At 37.7% G+C, this 19,635-nt stretch overlaps 1 protein-coding gene across 1 annotated transcript in view; it reads left to right on the top strand.

The window, feature by feature from the left end:
* The window catches only part of USH2A (Usher syndrome 2A (autosomal recessive, mild)), a 401,100-nt gene that overhangs the window by 98,721 nt on the left and 282,744 nt on the right, over window positions 1-19,635 (top strand). Inside the window, exons 19-20 of the mRNA XM_009330219.1 lie at window positions 1,169-1,313; window positions 12,177-12,407. Coding sequence (XP_009328494.1) covers window positions 1,169-1,313; window positions 12,177-12,407 — 376 coding nt within the window. The remainder of the gene's footprint in view (window positions 1-1,168; window positions 1,314-12,176; window positions 12,408-19,635) is intronic.

Here is a 19,635-nt window from a genome sequence, read left to right as displayed (position 1 = left end):
TCCATCTTTGCCTTTTTTTTTTTTTGTTTCTTTTTTTTTTTTTTTTTTTTTTTTTTTTTTTTTTTTTTTTTTCTCTCCCATCCCACCTCGGGCTGGGGGGGTGGGTGAATGAGTGGCCGTGTGGTGCTTAGTTGCCGCCTGGGGTTAAACCACGACATCTTTGCGTGTTCTGATCCTGTGTTATTGCTGTATTTCCTGATATGCTTAAAGCCGTGTTGTTTTGTAGCAATCTGCATTTTCATTAAGACGGTACCTGTCTGGCTTCTGGGATAATGGACAAATCTTTGGAGTGGGGAGACCTAAAATAGCAGAAAACCAACTCTATAAAGTCTAAATATGTGATTTTAAAATACTGTTGTAATTTTTGAGTGACTGGGTTTGGCAAACAAATACCATGGCAGTACTAGTAAGCTAAAAGCTTAGGAACGAGCAAAGAAACCTGATAGGTAATCAGAACGTGGGAGTGGATCTGGTGCTCTGACATTGTATTTCTCGTTTCAGGAGCCGATTTTGTCTTTCAGTGGTACCACAGATGGGCCTCAAGTTTATTTGTCTGTGAAGGGGGGATACTATTGCTCCTGGGGCTGTTGTAGCAACACATAAATGTAAATTGCTTCTTGTCACAGGCTTGCAAGATTTTTCATCTAAGTAAACATCTGATAAAGAAGTTATCTAAAATACAACAGTTTATTCAGTTCCACTCTCTCTTGATAGCTTAAAGTAATGTTAAAGTACAGCAGATTCAAATATCTGTAGCTATTAGTTATTCCCCTCCTTCCTAATGCCTGCTAATCATGTCACTCATTCAATGGTGGTCAGATTTCACCACTTAATAGTGTCATCTTCGTCATCTGGGTTGGAGCCGCACTGTTTGTAGTGATAACTGCACCACCACACAGTTTTATGAGGCAATAACTTTGTTTCCTCATTTATCCACTCAGGAACTGGCTTATTACCTCATAAAACAGTGTGATGGGAAGTATTATCACCTAAATCCTAGCTTGTTCAGATTCTCCAAAATAATCCTCTCCCTCAGTTGGGGGCTTTTCCACATATAAACGAGGGAATCTGCAAATTCAGAGACAAGTTTCTTATTAGTGAACATGTCATCAATTAATAGGAATGAAAATATTATTAACCAACTGTCGTCTTCCAATCTGCTTTGCAGGTTTTGCATATAGCTGAGGCTCATGAGCTATCCTATGTAGCGACGGGATTAAAACCTTACAGGACGTACAACTTTACTGTTACTCTCTGCAATCAAATTGGTTGTGTAACCAGTGAGCCAGGCAAGGGGCAAACCTTGGCAGCTGGTAAGGAAACAATCTGTACCGAAGTGCAAAGCTGGCACATGGTTTACTAATGAACACCATTAAGATGATCGTAGTTTGATGCACAGTGACAGGGGTGGGTGTTGTATTAACACAAAGTGACTTGCTTAATTATTATCTGTTTATCTTGACAGATTAAAACCAAAATGTTTTCAGTGGAGGTTTAAGGTACACTATTATGGCAATAGGATTTGTGTAGGGCTCTCTCAATTACAAGTTATGGTTATGTATATTTTTGTTCCTGTGTATTTAAACGGTAACTGTACAGGAATGTAGCTGAAGCCGTTCATTCATTTATTATGCTAAGAAGTTGTTAATTTGTTGTTGGGGTTTTTTAGTGTGTATCATGTTTGCATGATAGGGCATGTAAAATGCACATGCTGTGCCAATGCCTTGCGTAACCCATGAAGGAGGAGTTGCATGGGTTTTGTATTAAACTCTAACATATGTACACAGTGTATTTGTGTGTCGAAATCGGAAGCAACATACATGCTTTGGGTCTGCTCTTTTGAAAATGTTTGTTCATTTAGCCCCTGAGATTTATGAGATTTTGCTTTGTAGATATGTGTACTCAGGCTTTCCTATGGAAACAATGCTTAAGAAACTGCATATATGTGCCTGTGCACCTTAATAAATTTTCAGTCTTTGAGTTAATTTCAACCACATATGTCAGGGACTTCAAAAGTACTAACTTTCTACAAATTTAGGAGAAAATAAGCATCGGTACAGAACAGAGATGGAGAAAGCCTGTACTTACTTTCAAGAAAAGACTAGCATGAACTCACTTCTTAGACATCAGAGGATCAAGAGGGTTTTGAGAGAGAAATTGTTAGGAAAACCAGCTTCACAAGTCTCTATTCATGGAACGAGGTAGTCAGTACAGCTCTTTTATACTATAAATATAAGCTCAAAATCCTTGCTATGTGACATAGTGGTGGTCACTTGCAGAGAGCTGACTACTTAACATTGTGGTTACCTTTTGTATAGGCATTTAAAACACATTAATTACTTTCACAATATTAGCATTTTCAGTTAAGCCATTAGTGGTGGTGTCATATGGACATTGTGATGATGATCTTTGAAATTACCTCTCATGTAATTTGGTCTCCCATAGGAAAAAACTTGAAAATTTCTGCTGTGCAGAATGTTTTCCTAGGCTCCCTGGGCTGTATTTGAGTTGCTTGAATTCCATCAAAGTTCCTCTGTGTAATCAATGAAGAGATACAGCAGCTTCGAGACAGGGAATAAGGAGTTGCCCAGAGCCAGTAAAAAGGAAGCTTTATATATGTGGACTGAAGTGGAGTTTAAGCTGTTGGGATATTATCTCTAGTCTGTCCTCTGTTCTTCATCTGTCTATTTATTTTATTGCCTTTCAATTTGTTCTCAAGTGGAAGATAGATGATTTGTTCCTTGATTCACCATATCGTCTTTGTTTCAGTGGGCAAAGATTGTTCTGTCGGTCTTCTCTCTTGCTGAATTGCTGATTTCAAAATTTATTTTGTTTCCTCATACTGCCACCTCTTAAAGTTTCAAGCTGGCCATCTACAGAGCCTCCTACTTGTATGAGCGTGACTTTATTCCATATCATGCAGCCATGCAAGGAACAGCGTTCCACTCTGTGCTGATAACCATGGAAACAAATATGACCTAAACGGCACACCTTATTACTACAAATGATCCAACTTTGCATTTATACATTTTTTAAAAGATTCAGAAACAGTAGCTTAGTTATGCTTGACAGCTTGTTTATGACCATCTCCTCCCTGGTTGTGTTCATACTTAGAGACCTATCACATTAGAGAAGAAGGGAGAATACAAAATAGAATAACAGACACATCCCCATTTATTAGCTGTTTTGCAGCGTAGCCTTTTCCTGCTTACTGTTGTAAGCCTTGAAAGCAACGAATCAGTCCTGTATCGGGTTCCTTTTACGTTTTTAAAGCATGTTAATGCAATGTCTTAAATTTTGACAAACCAGAGAGTAAAACACTTAAATTTTGCACGCAATTTTATCTTCCACCATTCACACTTTTCATTTCTGGAGAAAATTGTTTAATAATCTCCATCCAGGTTTTTTGTGTGTGCATGTTCCATTTTGTGAAGTTCTATAAAACTGTTTCTAAAGAAAATTTAAAAGAAACACTACTTACGTGATGACTTCTAGATCAAAGTGAGTTCAAACTTGGAACAAAGTTAGGAGAAACCAGTCCCCATCATTTGTAAAAATAGATGATCAAGTCTTAGTCCATTAATATCCTTTTGTGTCATTGAACGGTGCAAAATGAAATTAAAATTGCCTTTCTAGGACTGTTGAGGAGTTCTGTTTCATGAAGGAATGTCTCCCTGGCACAGAGACAGCATCCCTGGCTGGATGCCAGTCCCCCTCCATGCCCTGGCAAAGGGAGCTTTTTGGAGGAAGTCTCGACTGAAATGTGCTCCAGCATGATGGTCCCCTTGCATCATAACACAATCCAGGAGCTTTGAATTGTGTTCCAAGTTGGGTTAGAGGTTATACTAAATTAGACTGTCTTCTCTGGTCCTGAGGAGGATAATGGAAAACCATCTCTATTCCTTCCATGTGTGGAGTATACTGATTTATCGCATGGAGCATTTAAATCAATGGGTACCTTGATGACTGTGATTTTGGCGTGTCCAACTGATGTATATTAGCAAGGGGCTTGCTTTTGGAATTGCCAATGTCTTCTAAAATTTGCCACTAGAAGTCTCAAGTAACTTTTAAGCTTTGTTCATATCCATTAGGTTAATTTGAAGACTGGCTACAAAAAAAGATACTCTTCAAAATCTATCATTCTTCTCTTTCTCTGACAACATGTTCTTTTTATATGGCGTAACACAGCAAATAAAAACAAGGGCAGAAACAAGAGCGTGAAATCATTAGAAACAAAAATGCTGAGGAAGAAAAGTAAGAGGTTTTGTGAGAGGATTTAAAAGACAAAGAAAAGAGACTTCTGCAGTCAGGGGCAGAATTTAGGGGTAAGACCTAAAGGAGCAGAAGCATCAGAAACATTCTGCGGATCCTTCAGTGAGAAGTCTTTTGGAGTATAACTTAAAGTTGGTTAAAATAATCCAGAAGCAAACATAACAAGTGGATCCCGTCTAACCTGGTTCAGTATAGGCATCTGTACCAGGGATATCTCACGAGTAGCTTTGCAGGAGGAGAGTGAAAGAAAAGTGTTCTTTAGTCACTGGGTTCTAGATCGTATTCCAGATCAGGTTCTAGCTCGTTTTTTTGTTCTAGATCAAGTTATATATCACTTTATTGGTTCTAGATTGTGTGCTAGCTCGATTATTGGTTCCAGGTCATGTTCTAGCCCGCTTGCTGGTTCCGGAGCAGGATCATGGTTTAGCTTGCTCCTTGTTTCAGGACCATGGTCTAATTCTAGTTTGGTTTATGACTGCTGGGTCTGGGACAACTTATTGGTTCTAGAGCAGGGTCTAGGTTACTTGTTGGTTCCAGAGCATGTTCTAGCTCGGTTACTGGTTCCGGAGCGGGTTCTAGCTCGGTTCTAGCTTACTTGTTGGTTCCAGAGCGGGTTCTAGCTTACTTGTTGGTTCCAGAGCGGGTTCTAACTTACTTGTTGGTTCCAGAGCGGGTTCTAACTCGGTTCCGATTTACTTGTTGGTTCCAGAGTGGGTTCTATGTTAGTCGTTTGTTCCAGAGCGGGTTCTAGCTCGATTGCTGGTTCCAGGTCATGTTATGGTTCTAGAGCGGGGTGGGGGGGTCCTAGAATATTAGTATGTTTAGCAAGGGGCTTGCTTTTGGAATTGCCAATGTCTTCTAAAATTTGCCACTAGCTTTGCAGGAGGAGAGTGAAAGAAAACTAAAGTCAGCCATATGTCCTTGCGTCTGTCAGACTGGCAAAAAATCTCCTCCTCACCAATTTATACACCCACAGTATTTGTAAATGGTAATAAAAGAAGACAACTGAGCCAGAAGAATGTGAGGAGAGAGAGTGAGGAAGTAAACAAAATAGAATTAATAACAATTGAGTTATTTTATAAAAAAACTGAGTGGAAGTTGTCACAAATGCATATGAAACCAGGAAGAAGAATAGGTGTGATAAATAAAAGAACTTGCACAGGTATGCCTGATGCATAAGCAGCTCTGAGAATGGTAAAAAGTGTTGGAAGATCAACGTTACATGGTAATGCAGTATTGGGATGAAAGATCAAAGCAAGCTAGTCAAGGAAATGGAAGAAGGGAATTAACCCATGTCTGTTACTCAAGGAGAAGGTGACTGGACAGAAATAGAACCTGTTGGTATGTTTGGATACAAATACACAGATAGTTGGCTTTTAAAGACTCAAATAATTAAAAAGCATTTCATACTTTTTCGATCAGTCTTTTAAACGTCAGACTAAGGATGCGCATTCCACAATCCGTGTGGTACTTTAAATACTCTTTATGCACTGCAATATTGTGCACATGCAATATTGAAAGCCTTGGCTGATAGATGAGGAAAGTTCATTTTTAATACTTTCTTTGAAACTTTGAAATCTAATTTGAGCTTGTTTTTTTTCTTTGTTACCACAAGATCGTCAAGAGGAACTGCATTGCATGTAACTGAAAGCACTACTGGACAGTAATTATACATTTTTCATCTCAACACCTAGAGCCACATTTTTCTTTATTGCTTTCTCCAGGTTCTGCTGAGTTCAAATTCCTGTTTATTTTTGAGAATGGCGTTCAGCCTGTTATTGTTACCAGGTCTTAGGCTATTTTTTTTTTATTTTCAAAAGCACTTTTTGCTCTGTGGTTTTATCTTGTGCAGGATTCTGAGCTGATACCTTGGAATCTATAGAACTGTACTAGCTGGTACCAGTGAAAGACCTGGTCTCTTAAAAGTGTTTTTTTGACGATGTGTTTGCATAAAATTAGTAATTACTTGCATTATTCTTTGCAGCATCTACCAAGACACAACATGCATGTCTTCCAAATTTTTCAGTTAGGCAGAGAAGCATCTTTTTTCCTAGCAATTTCTGACATTTCAACGGGATGGAATTAGCAGTGTGAGTGCTTGGACTAGTGCAATTGCTTATCCTACCCCCCTCAAATCAGATAGTCAAAGGGTGCCTTAAACAATCTATACAGCTATGTTTGATTAACTACCGTGTGACTGAGCTTATTTCTTGTAATTAAGCTCATCTTTCCTTTGCCCTTTTTAATTTTTTTTTTTTAAATTTCATTTAAAAAGCATTTTTTGAGAGGCACCAAAGTATGGCTTTGTGATTGCTGCCATTTACCCCAGCACATTGTATTCCTCATCCTTTGCTTTTGATGGCAATTACAGGGTTCAGAAGCTAATTTGTAGAAGATATTCTTCCAGCACCAGCTGCATCTGGCTTCTTGGCAGACTTCTCAAGCAGTTGTATTGGTGGCTTTGGAGTTGCCTCTGGGTTTGCTGGGGTAATGATGCTGATGGGCTTTCTGGGCTGTCTTACACTCCTTGATGTTGTTTTCTTTTTGATTACCCTTTTAATCTGAGTAATTTGTCCATTTTTTCCATTCATGGCTAAGGTCCGGTGCAAGCCCTTTTCAAAAGCCTCAACCCATTTGTCATGGCAATACAGCATTTGCTTATGCCTGTCATAGACTGCTTTTCTACAAAATGCTATGCCTCAATTTTAAAATCACAAATACCCATTAAACAGGTAATAAGTAATGTATATTTTCCTTTGTTACAGAAGAGAAATACGAGGGCCATTTGCTGCTGGTCTGAAAACACAGATTGTTTTGCATGCACGTACATAAGTCTTCTCATTGTGAATAGGACCCAAAGTGATTAAACAAGCACTCTTAATATGTTAATTTATAATTTTAATTACAACAATCTTGTATATATACTCATTAGTGAATACTAATATAAATATTTTTCTACCTTTTTATTCATAATGCATAAACCAATCATCCAGTTACTTCTCGGCAGTTGCCTGTTTCCGTTTCATAATACAATCTTTGTTCTTAGTTATGAATGCATTTTGTTCATTCCTGTCTTGAATAATCCCTCATTAAGCTAGTCACTTTCTGCTCCATGCTAAAAAGGAAAAATTATCATGCAAATGTGGCATGCCATATTAAAAAGCACATTACCAAACACTTTTGTTGCTGTCCTTCAATTAGTTTCCCTTCTTTGAATTTAATTTCATTTGTTGTTAAACTACTGACTTGATGTATGGACTCATGAATTTGAGGCTGCTGCCAAGAATGTAGCAGGAAAAAAAAAAATCAAAGCCTCTTCAGAAAGCTGCAGAGGCAAAGCTGAAATGAATTTGCTTCACCTTTGACAAGAACACTTGAGCAGCATTGGAATCCTCTGATGATTCAGCTTGGCTAATTATCCAATTATTTATTTCAAGAATAAAGACACTGTTTTACAATTAGAAAAGTGTAAAGTAATCTGAGAAATTTCGTAATGACAGATGACTTAAGTAACTTCTGAGATAAACAGTATCTGCTCAAAATTGTCTTGCCAAGTGTTCAAGCTGTACTTAAACTGCTCTTTGAGTTCCAGGAAATTACTAGGGACGCAAAAGTTACTTGTTTCTTCTCCCGTGTGAAACACATATTGTACTTCAGAAAACAGCTCAGTTTGTTCTTTTCCCTCTGTGTCAAATTTGCACGGTTTTTAAGCTATGTTTAAGTTGCATTCCTCTTGATTAAAAGCTTTTGGTTCAAAGCAATACTTTTTAATTGCCTAATGATATAAGTCAGTTCTTAGGAAAGAACCGTGCATTTAGGAGTTCATTTGCAATATAACTGAAAAATTCATTGCATGGCAGTAAAACAATTTACCGTTAATTACAAGGAGAAGAATTTGCTGTACCATGCTCACAGATTGCCATGAATCATGCAGCACTCCTAGAGATTTATAACAGATGTGTAAGTGGGATGAATTAGCAGGGTTTAATAACAGAGACACAAATCATGCAGACTTCAAGGAGCTTTAATTGATATACTAGAATGTGACGGGCATGAATCACTCAGCCATTCAACAGCACTGTAACATATGGTCAGCTCAATATGCTGCATCTTAAATCGGTTGGTGAGTCGTTGGTTGTCCCATATGGTAGAAGCAATATATTTTTCATGATTTTTAAAAAATACTGTGTATTATAGCTATTTTTAAAGAAATATGATTGTAACATACCTGTCTAACTAAATTTTCTTTTGATGTCCATTATGGGTGGTTTTTATTCTTTTTGGGGGAAGAGTCCAAAATGGACTCTAAAGAATCTTCTAAAAAAATCAAAGTACTGTCAGAAGATATAAGTATCATTTCTTGACTCATTTACTGTTGAAATGACTGATGCTATTGTGAAGTACAGAGAAAGAAAAGATTGTACCAGAAATGCTATGGCAATCTCAGGCTCCCCTGGACTACTAACTTGTAGCAAAAATGAAACGGATGACCAATAGCGAGGAATGTAGTTTTACCTGCAAGGTAAACTCCAAGATGAAGAAAAATAGATTTTCTTTAAGTTTTTGTCCTCAAATTTGCCGAACATTTCTGTTTTAATTTGTATGTATGCATTTTGAATTCAGCTGAACAGTAATTAAAAGCTGTATACTCTTTGTTACTTGAGGTACTTTGTTACCTCCCAGAACTATTCAGAGTGGCTAATTGAAGGCTTCTGTGGAAGGGTACACAAATATCTACCTACAGTATGCTGAGCAGTAGTTATTCAAACATATGTAAGTCTGTTAAATTTAGCCACAGTGTAAATATGTTATTCCTGGGACAAGAATCTGGCAGAGTATGGAAAAGCTTTAGCAGTTGTATTAGTAAACCTGACAGACTTGAGAAAGGAGTATTGTATCCTTAGAACCGTGGCTGCCAGAATTTAATGTCAACAATTAAAATTTATTTTGATCCTTACCTAGTGTTTATTACTGTTTGTATACACAACAGACCTTACTAATACAGAGATGCACTATTAGATGGAATTACCATCTGTTCAGAGCGAAATGCTGGCATCTGTCTTCGAGTCTAAAACTAAAATGATATTATTTCAAACAAAACAAAATTAACTGCTCTTTACTTACCAACTTCATTTTTGTGTACATGTGTGTGCGTACACACATGGGAAAGGCTTATTTGTAATGACCTGTGTAGCAACATCTATATTTAGATATATGACTTCAACATAAGCTGTATGGACCATCTGTCTTTATTGGTCTTTTTTGTGCCCTCTGCTACACAATGGCATGCAGCAATCATAGGCTTTTAAATACTGTTTTAGCTTTATAATATATTAAATATGTATTATATAGCAAGACATTAAAACTACATAATTAAAATACACAAAATGTGACTTTGAATCCACTAAAATGTAGTACACTCATTATTTTGACAGATGTGTCTTAACAGAACGTGACTAAAAAAAATTAAAAAGGTAAAATTATAGTCGATTCATCTTTCAGGAAGTAGCTACAGGTACCACAGTGACACCTTTAGGAAAATACATACTGTATCTTTTAGTCTTGAATATTTTTAATTTCAGCATTTAGTACCCTGCTGGGCTAGTGCTACAGATTTATTTTCAGTCCTGTCTGTTCCTGTGCAGAGTTTGGTTTTCTGTTTTGTTTTTATTTTTTTAACTTACGTAACCTGTTATGTCCAGTCTTCCACTGTCTTGATGCACAAGAATTCTCAAGCATCGATGAGACTGTAGTTTAAATACAAATGTTATAGCAAGGATGTTACTTTCTGAAAGGGTAGGCTTCTGTTCCATATATCACAATATAATAAATTGTGTCATGCCAGTGTTTAATGCATGTACACAGTGCATTAACTGTAACTGTAGTACATTTATTTGTGCTAGAGGAGACTTGAAAATGATTAAAAAATCAATACTTCCCTGTCAGAGAAGCAAGTGTTACGATGCATTTAAGTAGTTAATTGCATAAGCCCCATAAAAGCTTCAGGTTTGGGTATCAGAGATGCCATAATTATGGTCCAAGTAACTGCCGTTTATTAATACTAGACTTTAAAGGAAGATATAGTTATTGTCATGAGGGTTAGTTAGCTGTATGTGTGTTAGAAATAATGAGTTTTAGCATTTCTGTGTTACCATCACTAAGCTGAACTGGAGGGCTCAACCTCTTACGTTCGCATTTAAAATGCTGACGTACACTAGTTCCCTCCAAAGGTGAAGTTTTGATTGTTAAGCCATGTTTTCTATTTAAACTTGTGCATTAATACCACAATTCATTAGTGCTGTGCCCTACTTATGCAGGAAAGCTTATGACCTCACGCTGCATTACTTCAATTTTGACATTGTAAATTTCTACCATAGTGTGAGATACTAATTAGATTGTGAAGTCATAAATGATGCCTAAGCAGGAATTTACAGCACATAGGGTCATTGGCAGTTTCCCAGTTCCCCCACTCCCTGCTTTCTCCAAGAAGAATATTTATCAAGCTAGAGGGGGGCAAAGAAAAAGAAAGAAAGAAAGAAGGAAAAAAAGTAGCGACATGCTACAGGCAAATAGGAAGAATAAAAAACACGTCAATGATCTTGGAAATGTGCAAATGTTTAAAAGGATGTTGTTAATTCATTCTAAATGAAGCAATCGCTCCTTTAGAGAACTCGCATTATGTACAATGCTGTGCTGTGAAGTAATATGTCAGATTTCGAAGGCCCATATTTTAATTCAGGTTTTATTGTTCTTGAAAGGCGTTTATTGCTCTTTACTATGTCATTATGGGAACAAGTAATTTTTACAAGTTGTCCTTGTATTTCACTTCCTGAGTACAAATGAAGTTTCTGTTGTTAAATCCTTTTCTTTATCAGGGAAAGAAGGGGAAGAAAAAAAGGCAAGATAAGATGGATATAGATTCTATAGGTAGTAGAGTGTTCTTGCACTTCTCCAGATGATGTCTTTTATTGTTTCAATGATGGTCCATTTCTTTCCCACCTGTATGGCCATCATGCCATTACCCAAACAGGTCATGCTGCCCTCCAGTGGCTTCCTGTACAGTATTTAAAAGAAAAAATAAAAAATTTTGTTCGTAACTCAGCTATAGAGTGACCAGCGCTATCAGAATGCTTAAAAGAATATCAGAGTATTGGTTTTAATGGTAGGAGGATCATTGTAATAACATGACTGTCTTACGCTGATATCCTTGTGGAAACAATCTTGTATGGAGTCTTAACTGTGCACCAGTGTTGGTGGAGAAAAGTTAGAGAGGATCATTTTCTTGAACTGAATAATTATCTCAACATATGCTAATGTCTTGTGTGCACACCATGAGGAGAACAACCTGATGGGCCTTCAGTATTGTGGACGGATAGCTGTTCTGCTCCTGTTGACAAGGATAAGTTCAGTGATGAAAGACTCATGTTGTCAGGTACCATACTGCTGAGATGTAACAAGAGTTAATTAACTGTTCAGATTCTCCTTTGGTCTTTCACTCAAATCCAATGCTGAAAGTCACACAGATACGTGCTTACAGTGAGTATGGCATGAGAGGCTAATCAAGGAAGGAATACAAATACGCTTTTTATGAAGACGTTGATTCAGATTCTTAAAGATTAGGGAAAAAAAAATATTGGGTATAGTACTAGAGACATTTATCCAAAGCCTGAATAAACAAATAAGGTGTTTCTTGTGGAATTGAAAGTAATTCCTATAAAGATTAAGAATGTTTGGTTTTGGGTTTTTTTTTTCTAATTAAGCTTCTATGAATATCTGTGTTTATTCTTAAGACGATCAGAAACTGAAGCAGGATGTGTTGCAAAAATTATGTTATGTGCAATAAATAATTTCCCAAGTATTATGGACAATGATACCTAGATAATTTTTTTTTTTTTAATGCACAGCTCCAAGAAAACTTAGTGCCCCTCATGTTGAAGGAATAAACAGCACAACGGTAAAGATAAATTGGAATGAACCTGAAGAACTTAATGGGCCTTCTCCCATCTACCAGGTGGAAAGGATGGATTCATCTCTAGCTACACTGAGTACAGAAGTAATGAAAGGGATCCGTTTCCCAGGAAATGGATATTACAGATTTGCTAGTTCCACTCTCCCCGCCAATACTTACTTTACAGGTAAATGAGTTTAAATGACTTACAAAATGTACCAATTGTACTCTGCATTTGTTTAACCATTTATTGTCATCTTTTATATAATTTTCATGGTAAAATCTGTAGTTTTTAATTTATGAGCATAATGTGATTGTTAGTGATGCATGGGCTATTTCGATTCTCACATAAAAAGCCTGTGGAAAATGTTATTGGACATGTGGGATTTGTATTCCCTTGCCTTTGGACATAGAGATGTACATGATGGTGAACGTTGCTGCATATTTGACTCATTTCCTGGTGGTAAATATAAGATGGATTTTATTTATTGTTCTGGGATGAAAACTTCTCGATGAATTTGCTGTGAATACTAAGGCATGTTTTCTTTGGTATCGTTTTGAGGATTCCCGAGGTTGCATGAGCACTCAAAAAGAACTTTCTTCCGTGTTCAGAACATTTGTGTTGTGGTCCTGTTTGTTTTGTCAAGGAAGGAAAAAAGGCTGCCAATCTGACAGAAGTCTGCTGTTTCTGGGCCGCTGGGTATTATCTCCTCTCTTTTTTTGATTAGTTATTTATTTTGGAACTGGGCATTTTTCAGGTCGAAGCAGACCAATTACCCTATGTTCTGTGATTCTCATCATTTGCTGATGTCTTCACTTCTTGGATAAAGCAAAGATATAGACAGTGTGTTTTTTGGGAAAATGTCCAGATGAACCTGGTTGCGTGTTTGAGATGTTGTAGAGGTCTGTAAGTGAAATATTAATGTGCAGTATTGGTGTGCGTGAAGTATTAGTTTTTAAAAGTACAAGAAGAAATGGCAGAGCTGAAGGTTTAGAAAAAAATTTAAAAAGGTGTATTAAGGGGGTGTGTGTGTGTGTATCAGGTCATGAGACTGATAGCAACAAGGGGAAATCCAAAAGGAATCTAAGTAACAGTGAGAGCAAGCGTTAGATGGCATGCTGATAGTGCGAAGGCCACACCACAGTGTGGTACAACTTAACCTGGTACTGAGCCTTGTTTGTTAAGACAGATAAAGGCTGCAAAAACCACGCAGCATTGTGGACACTCAAAAGAATGCCAAAGATTTGAAGAGGACTGAGTAGCTGTCATCCCTTGTCTTCTGGGTCACCACAGGTCATCTGGCAAGAATACGTGAGCCCAGATATCTTGGTACTTGCAAGTATGTGTGTGTGCAAATTCAGGTTTTGTTTAAACCAAAAATCATCTTCTCGTCTCTCTGATCACCCAGTGAATCTGATTTAAATAAAAAAGGTTGAAGATCACTTCCATTTTTTTTTTCTTGCTAGGTGCTTACTTGACTGATAGTCAAATAATAATAACAAGTGATAATGTGTTAGTTAAATATTGACACCACGTTGACTTGCAAAACCTGTCTCTGTGCAGGAATCTGTAGGAACAGCTGTTGGGCTCTTTTCCTCATCCAAATTGCTCGATGCTTTTCCTGATATCAGAGTTTGCACCCTTTACTGTATATTTGGTAAAAAAATCTTTGTATTTCTTCTGTTGTCAGTTGTGATGATCTAAACACCAAAGGAATTGCGAGCTGCAGTTTTTCTCACTGGAGCTCCAGTCAGCCCCATCACCACGGTTTAGTTAATTAATCAGACAAGTAAGGAATTATGAGTATCACCGAATTTCCTTCTTCTCATCAGAAGCCTCTGAGAGTGTTGGGGACGAGGGTGTGCCCTACTGGGATTGTTAACGTGCCTGGCTACTTGCAACCGGGCAAGCCCAACACTAATCTACCCAAGCGCCAGTTCAGTCTGGGGTTCAGTTATGCTCCACAAGCTGAGACTGAGGCCTTGAATAAGGTTTATTGAGATGGCTGAGGTGATTTGAGAGAGTTTGGACAGACAGGTTGGGAGAAGATGTTAAAATAAAGCTCCCTTCATACTGGCAACTGATGGCTGATAATGTTGTGTGGATAAATATAATTTATTATTGCTTTGGATTGTGTTCGTTCTTTTTGACCAGCTATTAGTCTGAGTATCTGGAGGCGGACCTAGAACCAAAACACACTAGGCAATTTGTCCAGACATCTGCTGGTAATGACTGACAATCAGGTTAAATCAGCCTGTTTTGGTACCTAAAAATGTGTAATTCAGGTACTTGGCAACTCAATAAAGATTCTGAGAAATACAAATCTGGGTTTTTCTAAGTAGATCATCAGTCCTTCTTCCAAAACATGATGGAGGGAAAATTATAGCAAATCCAGGAGAGTTTAGAAAGACAGGCACTTAAGGGAATGAAAAATTTTCTTTAATTGTACTCTGCACTTGTTTTGTTGTTGAGACCCTCTCTTATTACCCGTCTCTGAAGACAAGCAGTTGGCAGTTGTGCTTTATAGATGGAACAGCTTTAGTGTGCATGCAGCTGTGTACATTTTTAACACAAAAGTGTGCCAGCTTGTATATGTCAGTCAGCAGACAGATACTTCTTAGTGCGTCTGGCATCTCCCACTGCTAATCCAGAAAAAGATAGATCAGTTTATTCATTGCTAATAAATGCAGTTGTCCTCACTACCTCCCCAGCTGGTCTTACACTCCGAGGTGCAAGTAATAGGGGCAGATGTATTATCTGGGAAATTTTCCAAATTCATCTTTTTTAAAAAAAAAAAAAAAGTTAGGCAATAAACACTGGCTACACTAAGCAGCGTCCTTCTGCCTGTAACAAAGCCTCCAGCTGCACAGGAAGATGTGCTCTGAGTACACATTAGATGAGAGGAAGTCAGGTAAAGAAAAGGATTGTTTCTGCCAGAACTGTCCACATGTAACTTCTCAGCTCTTCAAACTGTGAAGAAGTGTTTAGGCATCTGTAATATCATTTCCCAAAAGATGCAGATTTGATTTTTAATACTTATTCATATTCCTTGAAGTTCTTCGATTCAACAGCATTCATTATATCTATCAAAATACCACCAGGCAAAGGAACCGTTAGTGTTCTTGTTTTAGCTAAGGAACTCATCCATCTTCCATCACTCTGGGGTATTCAGGTGTTTATCTTCATATCTTCGCCATGAGACAGCAAAGTGCTATCATTCTGATTTAATGGATGGGGAGCTGAAGTTCAGATTCTACTTAACGCAGGAGTTTGTAGTTAAAAGGCCCTCTAGAAATGGCTAGAAGGTTTTACAAATTAGTTATTTTGTGTGGTTTGCTTTATCAGTACAGCGTGTATGATGCGGCTGTTGGTCTGGAGTCAGAATGATGCAGTAACACTGGTGTGTTTGTCTTTCTGGTTCTCTAGTACTCAAGAGCGGTACTGTCTGTTTTATGCGGGGTGTAGACAGGCAAGCTTGGAGTTCAAAGAACTGTAAATAGCTGAGTGTCTGAATATCTTTTAAATTCAAATTATACTCGTATTATCTCTTGAATGACTGAGTCTAATGGCTAGGTCCAAAAAAAGCCGAAGGATGAAGGTAATGAGCACGGTATCATGTTAACCTGGCTTTCACCGCTAACAAATGGGTGAGAATAGCTTGCTCTGCAGGGAAGTTAAGGGTCTTCATGTACTTTCTAGCAGAGGCGTACCAAGGCTTACAAGTAAGATCCTTCGAGGTCGTTGGATAAAATCCATGGAAAATAGCATGCTGAACTGCTGAAGTGTGTGTGTGTGAATGTCAACAACAAGCCAACAGATACATTTGTGAAAAGAGTTTTTCCTCGATTCCTTTTTGCTCCTTGGTTGTTGAGGGTTAGGACTTGAGGTGCCCGAATGGATGAAACAAATGTTTCATTTCTGATATATGTTCTGATGTATGAATTTTGACCTGTGTAAATGAGCCCTGCTCAGGATCAAATTTGGTTCTAATTTGAGGCACTGCCTTCTGTTCAGGATTCATAATGTATACATATCTCCTGAGGGTTAGGCAGCTTTAACTTTTTGTTTTACAGAGAGTAGGGGATCCCTTTTTTCCTTGAAAACACGATTCCCTGAGAAAGCACATGTGCACACTATTGAGTATATTGGTGGATACTATGACTTCAGATAGGAACAGTGCCACTGTTTAAACTTTTGTAGAAAATCCTGTCAAAGAGCTGTGCAACAGTTTTTTCTAGAGCAAGTATACTGGATTAAGCTCCTAAGGACAGATAAAGGGAAGTTTCGTTTTCAAGTTTTATTGAGCAAATAGATGCCGTACTACTGAGTCCTTTCAAAAAGGAACTTCTGGGCCCAAAGAGCGACTCATTGAAAATTGAACCCGGAATGTCTCTGGGGTACAATGACATCTGAGCTAGGAGTTTCAGGACTGCAATTTAGTTGTCTAAAGCACAGTCATGGATTACACAAATCACTTCTCGAATCTTTCCTCCAATTGATCCATTGCCAGACAGAAAGTCTGTGGCAGAGCCGATGGGATAGGGCCTATTATAGTTAGAAAGGATAAAAATTGCAATCAGTTGGACACATGAATGAACGGGAAAGCTCCTTGACTCCATGCTATGGAGATATAGTTGGGCTCCATGAAGAGACACTCAGTGTATCCGTAGGAGTGTGTAAGAACTGCTCACTGTGTAAAGAGTGACTCAATTGCTACAAAAGAAAGAAATCGCAGAGCAGCAAGATGGTTGTGTGGAAGGTTACATTCCTCCTGACCTCTCAAAATAAGACTACTTTTCAAATATAACATTGAACATAAATTGACAATTCTGTGGCATTGTAGTGGGTTTTGTAAAGAATATACATATTCTTTTTATGAAATGGAGCAAAACAAATCCTCCAAGCATGCTTTATGCATTCCTTAAAATACAATTTGAGTTTGATGTCAGGAGTTATAATTACACATCCAGGTGAGAAGGGAGACCTTTACTTATTTAGTGATAAAGTAATTCATTTTTTTCAGGTGGATGAAAGATTCTTTGTGATATTTTAAAAACAGTTGAATTAGCTATTACTATTTTAATGTGATTCCTCTTGGATGCTACTTGTTTAAAAAGAAAATTATTCATGTAATATTGATAAAAATGCAGTCCACTCTGGAGAAACTTTTGTATTTGGCCTTGCTTTGAATCCAAGTTTTTTGAAATAGGATTCTACACTTAAAAAGAAGTGGGTCTTGCCTGGAATATGTACTCTTTGCCAACCTCTACCTCATGCGAATTCAGCTCTGTAATAATTAGGAAATAACGTTATGAGGTAAGATGTTCGTATATTCAGCATTACAAGTAGACCTTTTTTACAACGACATTTTTAGTGTCATGAAGTGGTCTTAAAAACGTGTATTTAAAAAAAAGATATCTGTGCTAGTGTTTTTACTGCCAAATTCTGACTCAGATACACACATATTTCTCAGAGTGGAGAATCTTTCCGGTAACGATGTTTCTTAATGAGTTTGCCATGGAACACTGCACAAGCGTCGTTTACATTTGTTCTGAGCAGAAGTGTTGAGAATGGTCATTCAGTGTTTGATCTCCCTGTAGCTCTTCACCACAGTGAACTCTCTTTGCAGTAATGTAAAACAAATTCCACTCCATATAATCTTGAGCAAACATTTCATAGTTAGTAGAAGATGCAAGTATTTTCATTAGTGCTTGGAGCCAAATAAACAGGCCTTTTCCAGCAAACCAAAAGAAATTTATGGAATGCATTATGACTGAGTACCAAGAAAATGAACACAATTGGAGGTCTAAAAACAATGTAAGAGGAAAGGCTGAAGAAAATGGCGTAGTTTAGAAAAATGAAGACTAAAAGGAGACATGATAATGGTGTAAAAGTATATAAAAATATGTAGTTTAAAAGAGGAGAATGAACTTTTCTCCATGTCTAGTGTGAGTAAAGCAGCAATGCACTCCTAATAAACTTAAAATATAGCAAGGTAGGTTGCCTTCTCACAGGAATTTTTTTCTAAAAGATTCAAGCTAATTGAGCAAAGGAATACATTGTTGTGAGAAAAAAATTGAAAGCTCTGACACTGCAGATTTTAAGGAATAGTTGGATGAGCATTTGTCAGGAATAACCTAGGTAAAACCGATTCTGCTTTGGAGTAAGTGGATTGATTCTGTGACCTCTAAGAATGTTTTCCAAACATATATCCTATTATAAACTCAGATTACCCAATGAAACTGGGAAAGATGTTCATTTCACCAAATACCTTTTTGAAGGAAAGAGCTGCCTCTTTTTTTCTTTTTTTTTTTTTTTTTTTTAATAGGAACTTTGCATAGAGTTCTGATCGACAATTTTCTATAAAGAGGGAAGGTTGCATGAGTTGAACAGTTTTGCTAGATATTTTCCAGCATTTATTTTTATGACTACTGATAAGGTTTGAGATGGTTAGAAATGAATTTTAATCATTAATCAGAACAATAGAATAATTTAGGTTGGAAGGGAAGTCATCTAGTCCAACCTCCTGCTCATAGTGAGTCCAGCTAGACCTGTTTAGGCCTTTCTCTAGTTGAGTTTTATCTCCAAGTGGATTTCAAAGCACTGTTCCAGTTTTCAGCATGACCAGCCTTTGGTAATCTTTTCCCCCTTATATCTATACAGAATTTTCTGTATTTGAACTTGCGTCCATTGTCTCTTGTTCCATCACTATATAGCTCCAAGAAAGCGTGGCTCCATCTCCTTTATATGCTTCCATGAGGTAGTTGAAGAAGGCAAGATCATCTCCTCCGTCCTTCCATTCTTAAGACTGAACAAACCCTCTTCTTGTGTGTCATGTACTTTGGCCCTCTGACTGTCTTGGTGCCCCTCCACTGGATTCATTCCAGTGTGCCAGTATCTTTTTTTTATGCAAGAGTACCCAAAACTGCAGTGTGGGACTTGATTTGCCTTTGCATTTCACAAGGTTCCTGTCAGCCCATTTCTCCAGGCTGTCAAGATTCCTCTGAGTTGCAGTGTATCCACTGCAGCCCTCAATTATTTTTATTGCCTGCAATCTTTTTGATAGTACACTCCATGCCGTTGCCCGGGATTCGTTTTAATGAATAAAACCATTAAACAGAATTGGTCCCAGTACCAGTTCCTTGTAAATGCTGCCCACTGGGCTTTGTGCCACTTGTCACAAGCCTTTGAGTCCTGCTGTTCAGCCAGGTTTTTACCCACTTTTATAGTCCACATGTGGTCCATCTATTTCTCCAGCCTGATGGCAAGGATCCTATGGGAAACCATGTTGAAGCCCTTGCTGAAGCCAAGGTACACAACGCTCGTTCCTTTCCCTTTTGGCTGTTGAGCCAGTCCTTTCATCACAGAAGGCGATCAGGTTGGTTGGGCATAGTTTGCCCGTAATAAGTCCATG

This window comes from Pygoscelis adeliae, unplaced genomic scaffold (genome assembly GCF_000699105.1).
Source record: "Pygoscelis adeliae isolate BGI_AS28 unplaced genomic scaffold, ASM69910v1 Scaffold308, whole genome shotgun sequence".
Taxonomy (NCBI): Eukaryota; Metazoa; Chordata; class Aves; order Sphenisciformes; family Spheniscidae; genus Pygoscelis; species Pygoscelis adeliae.
Note: the sequence above shows the minus strand (reverse complement) of the source record. Positions and strands in the feature narration are given on the sequence as shown.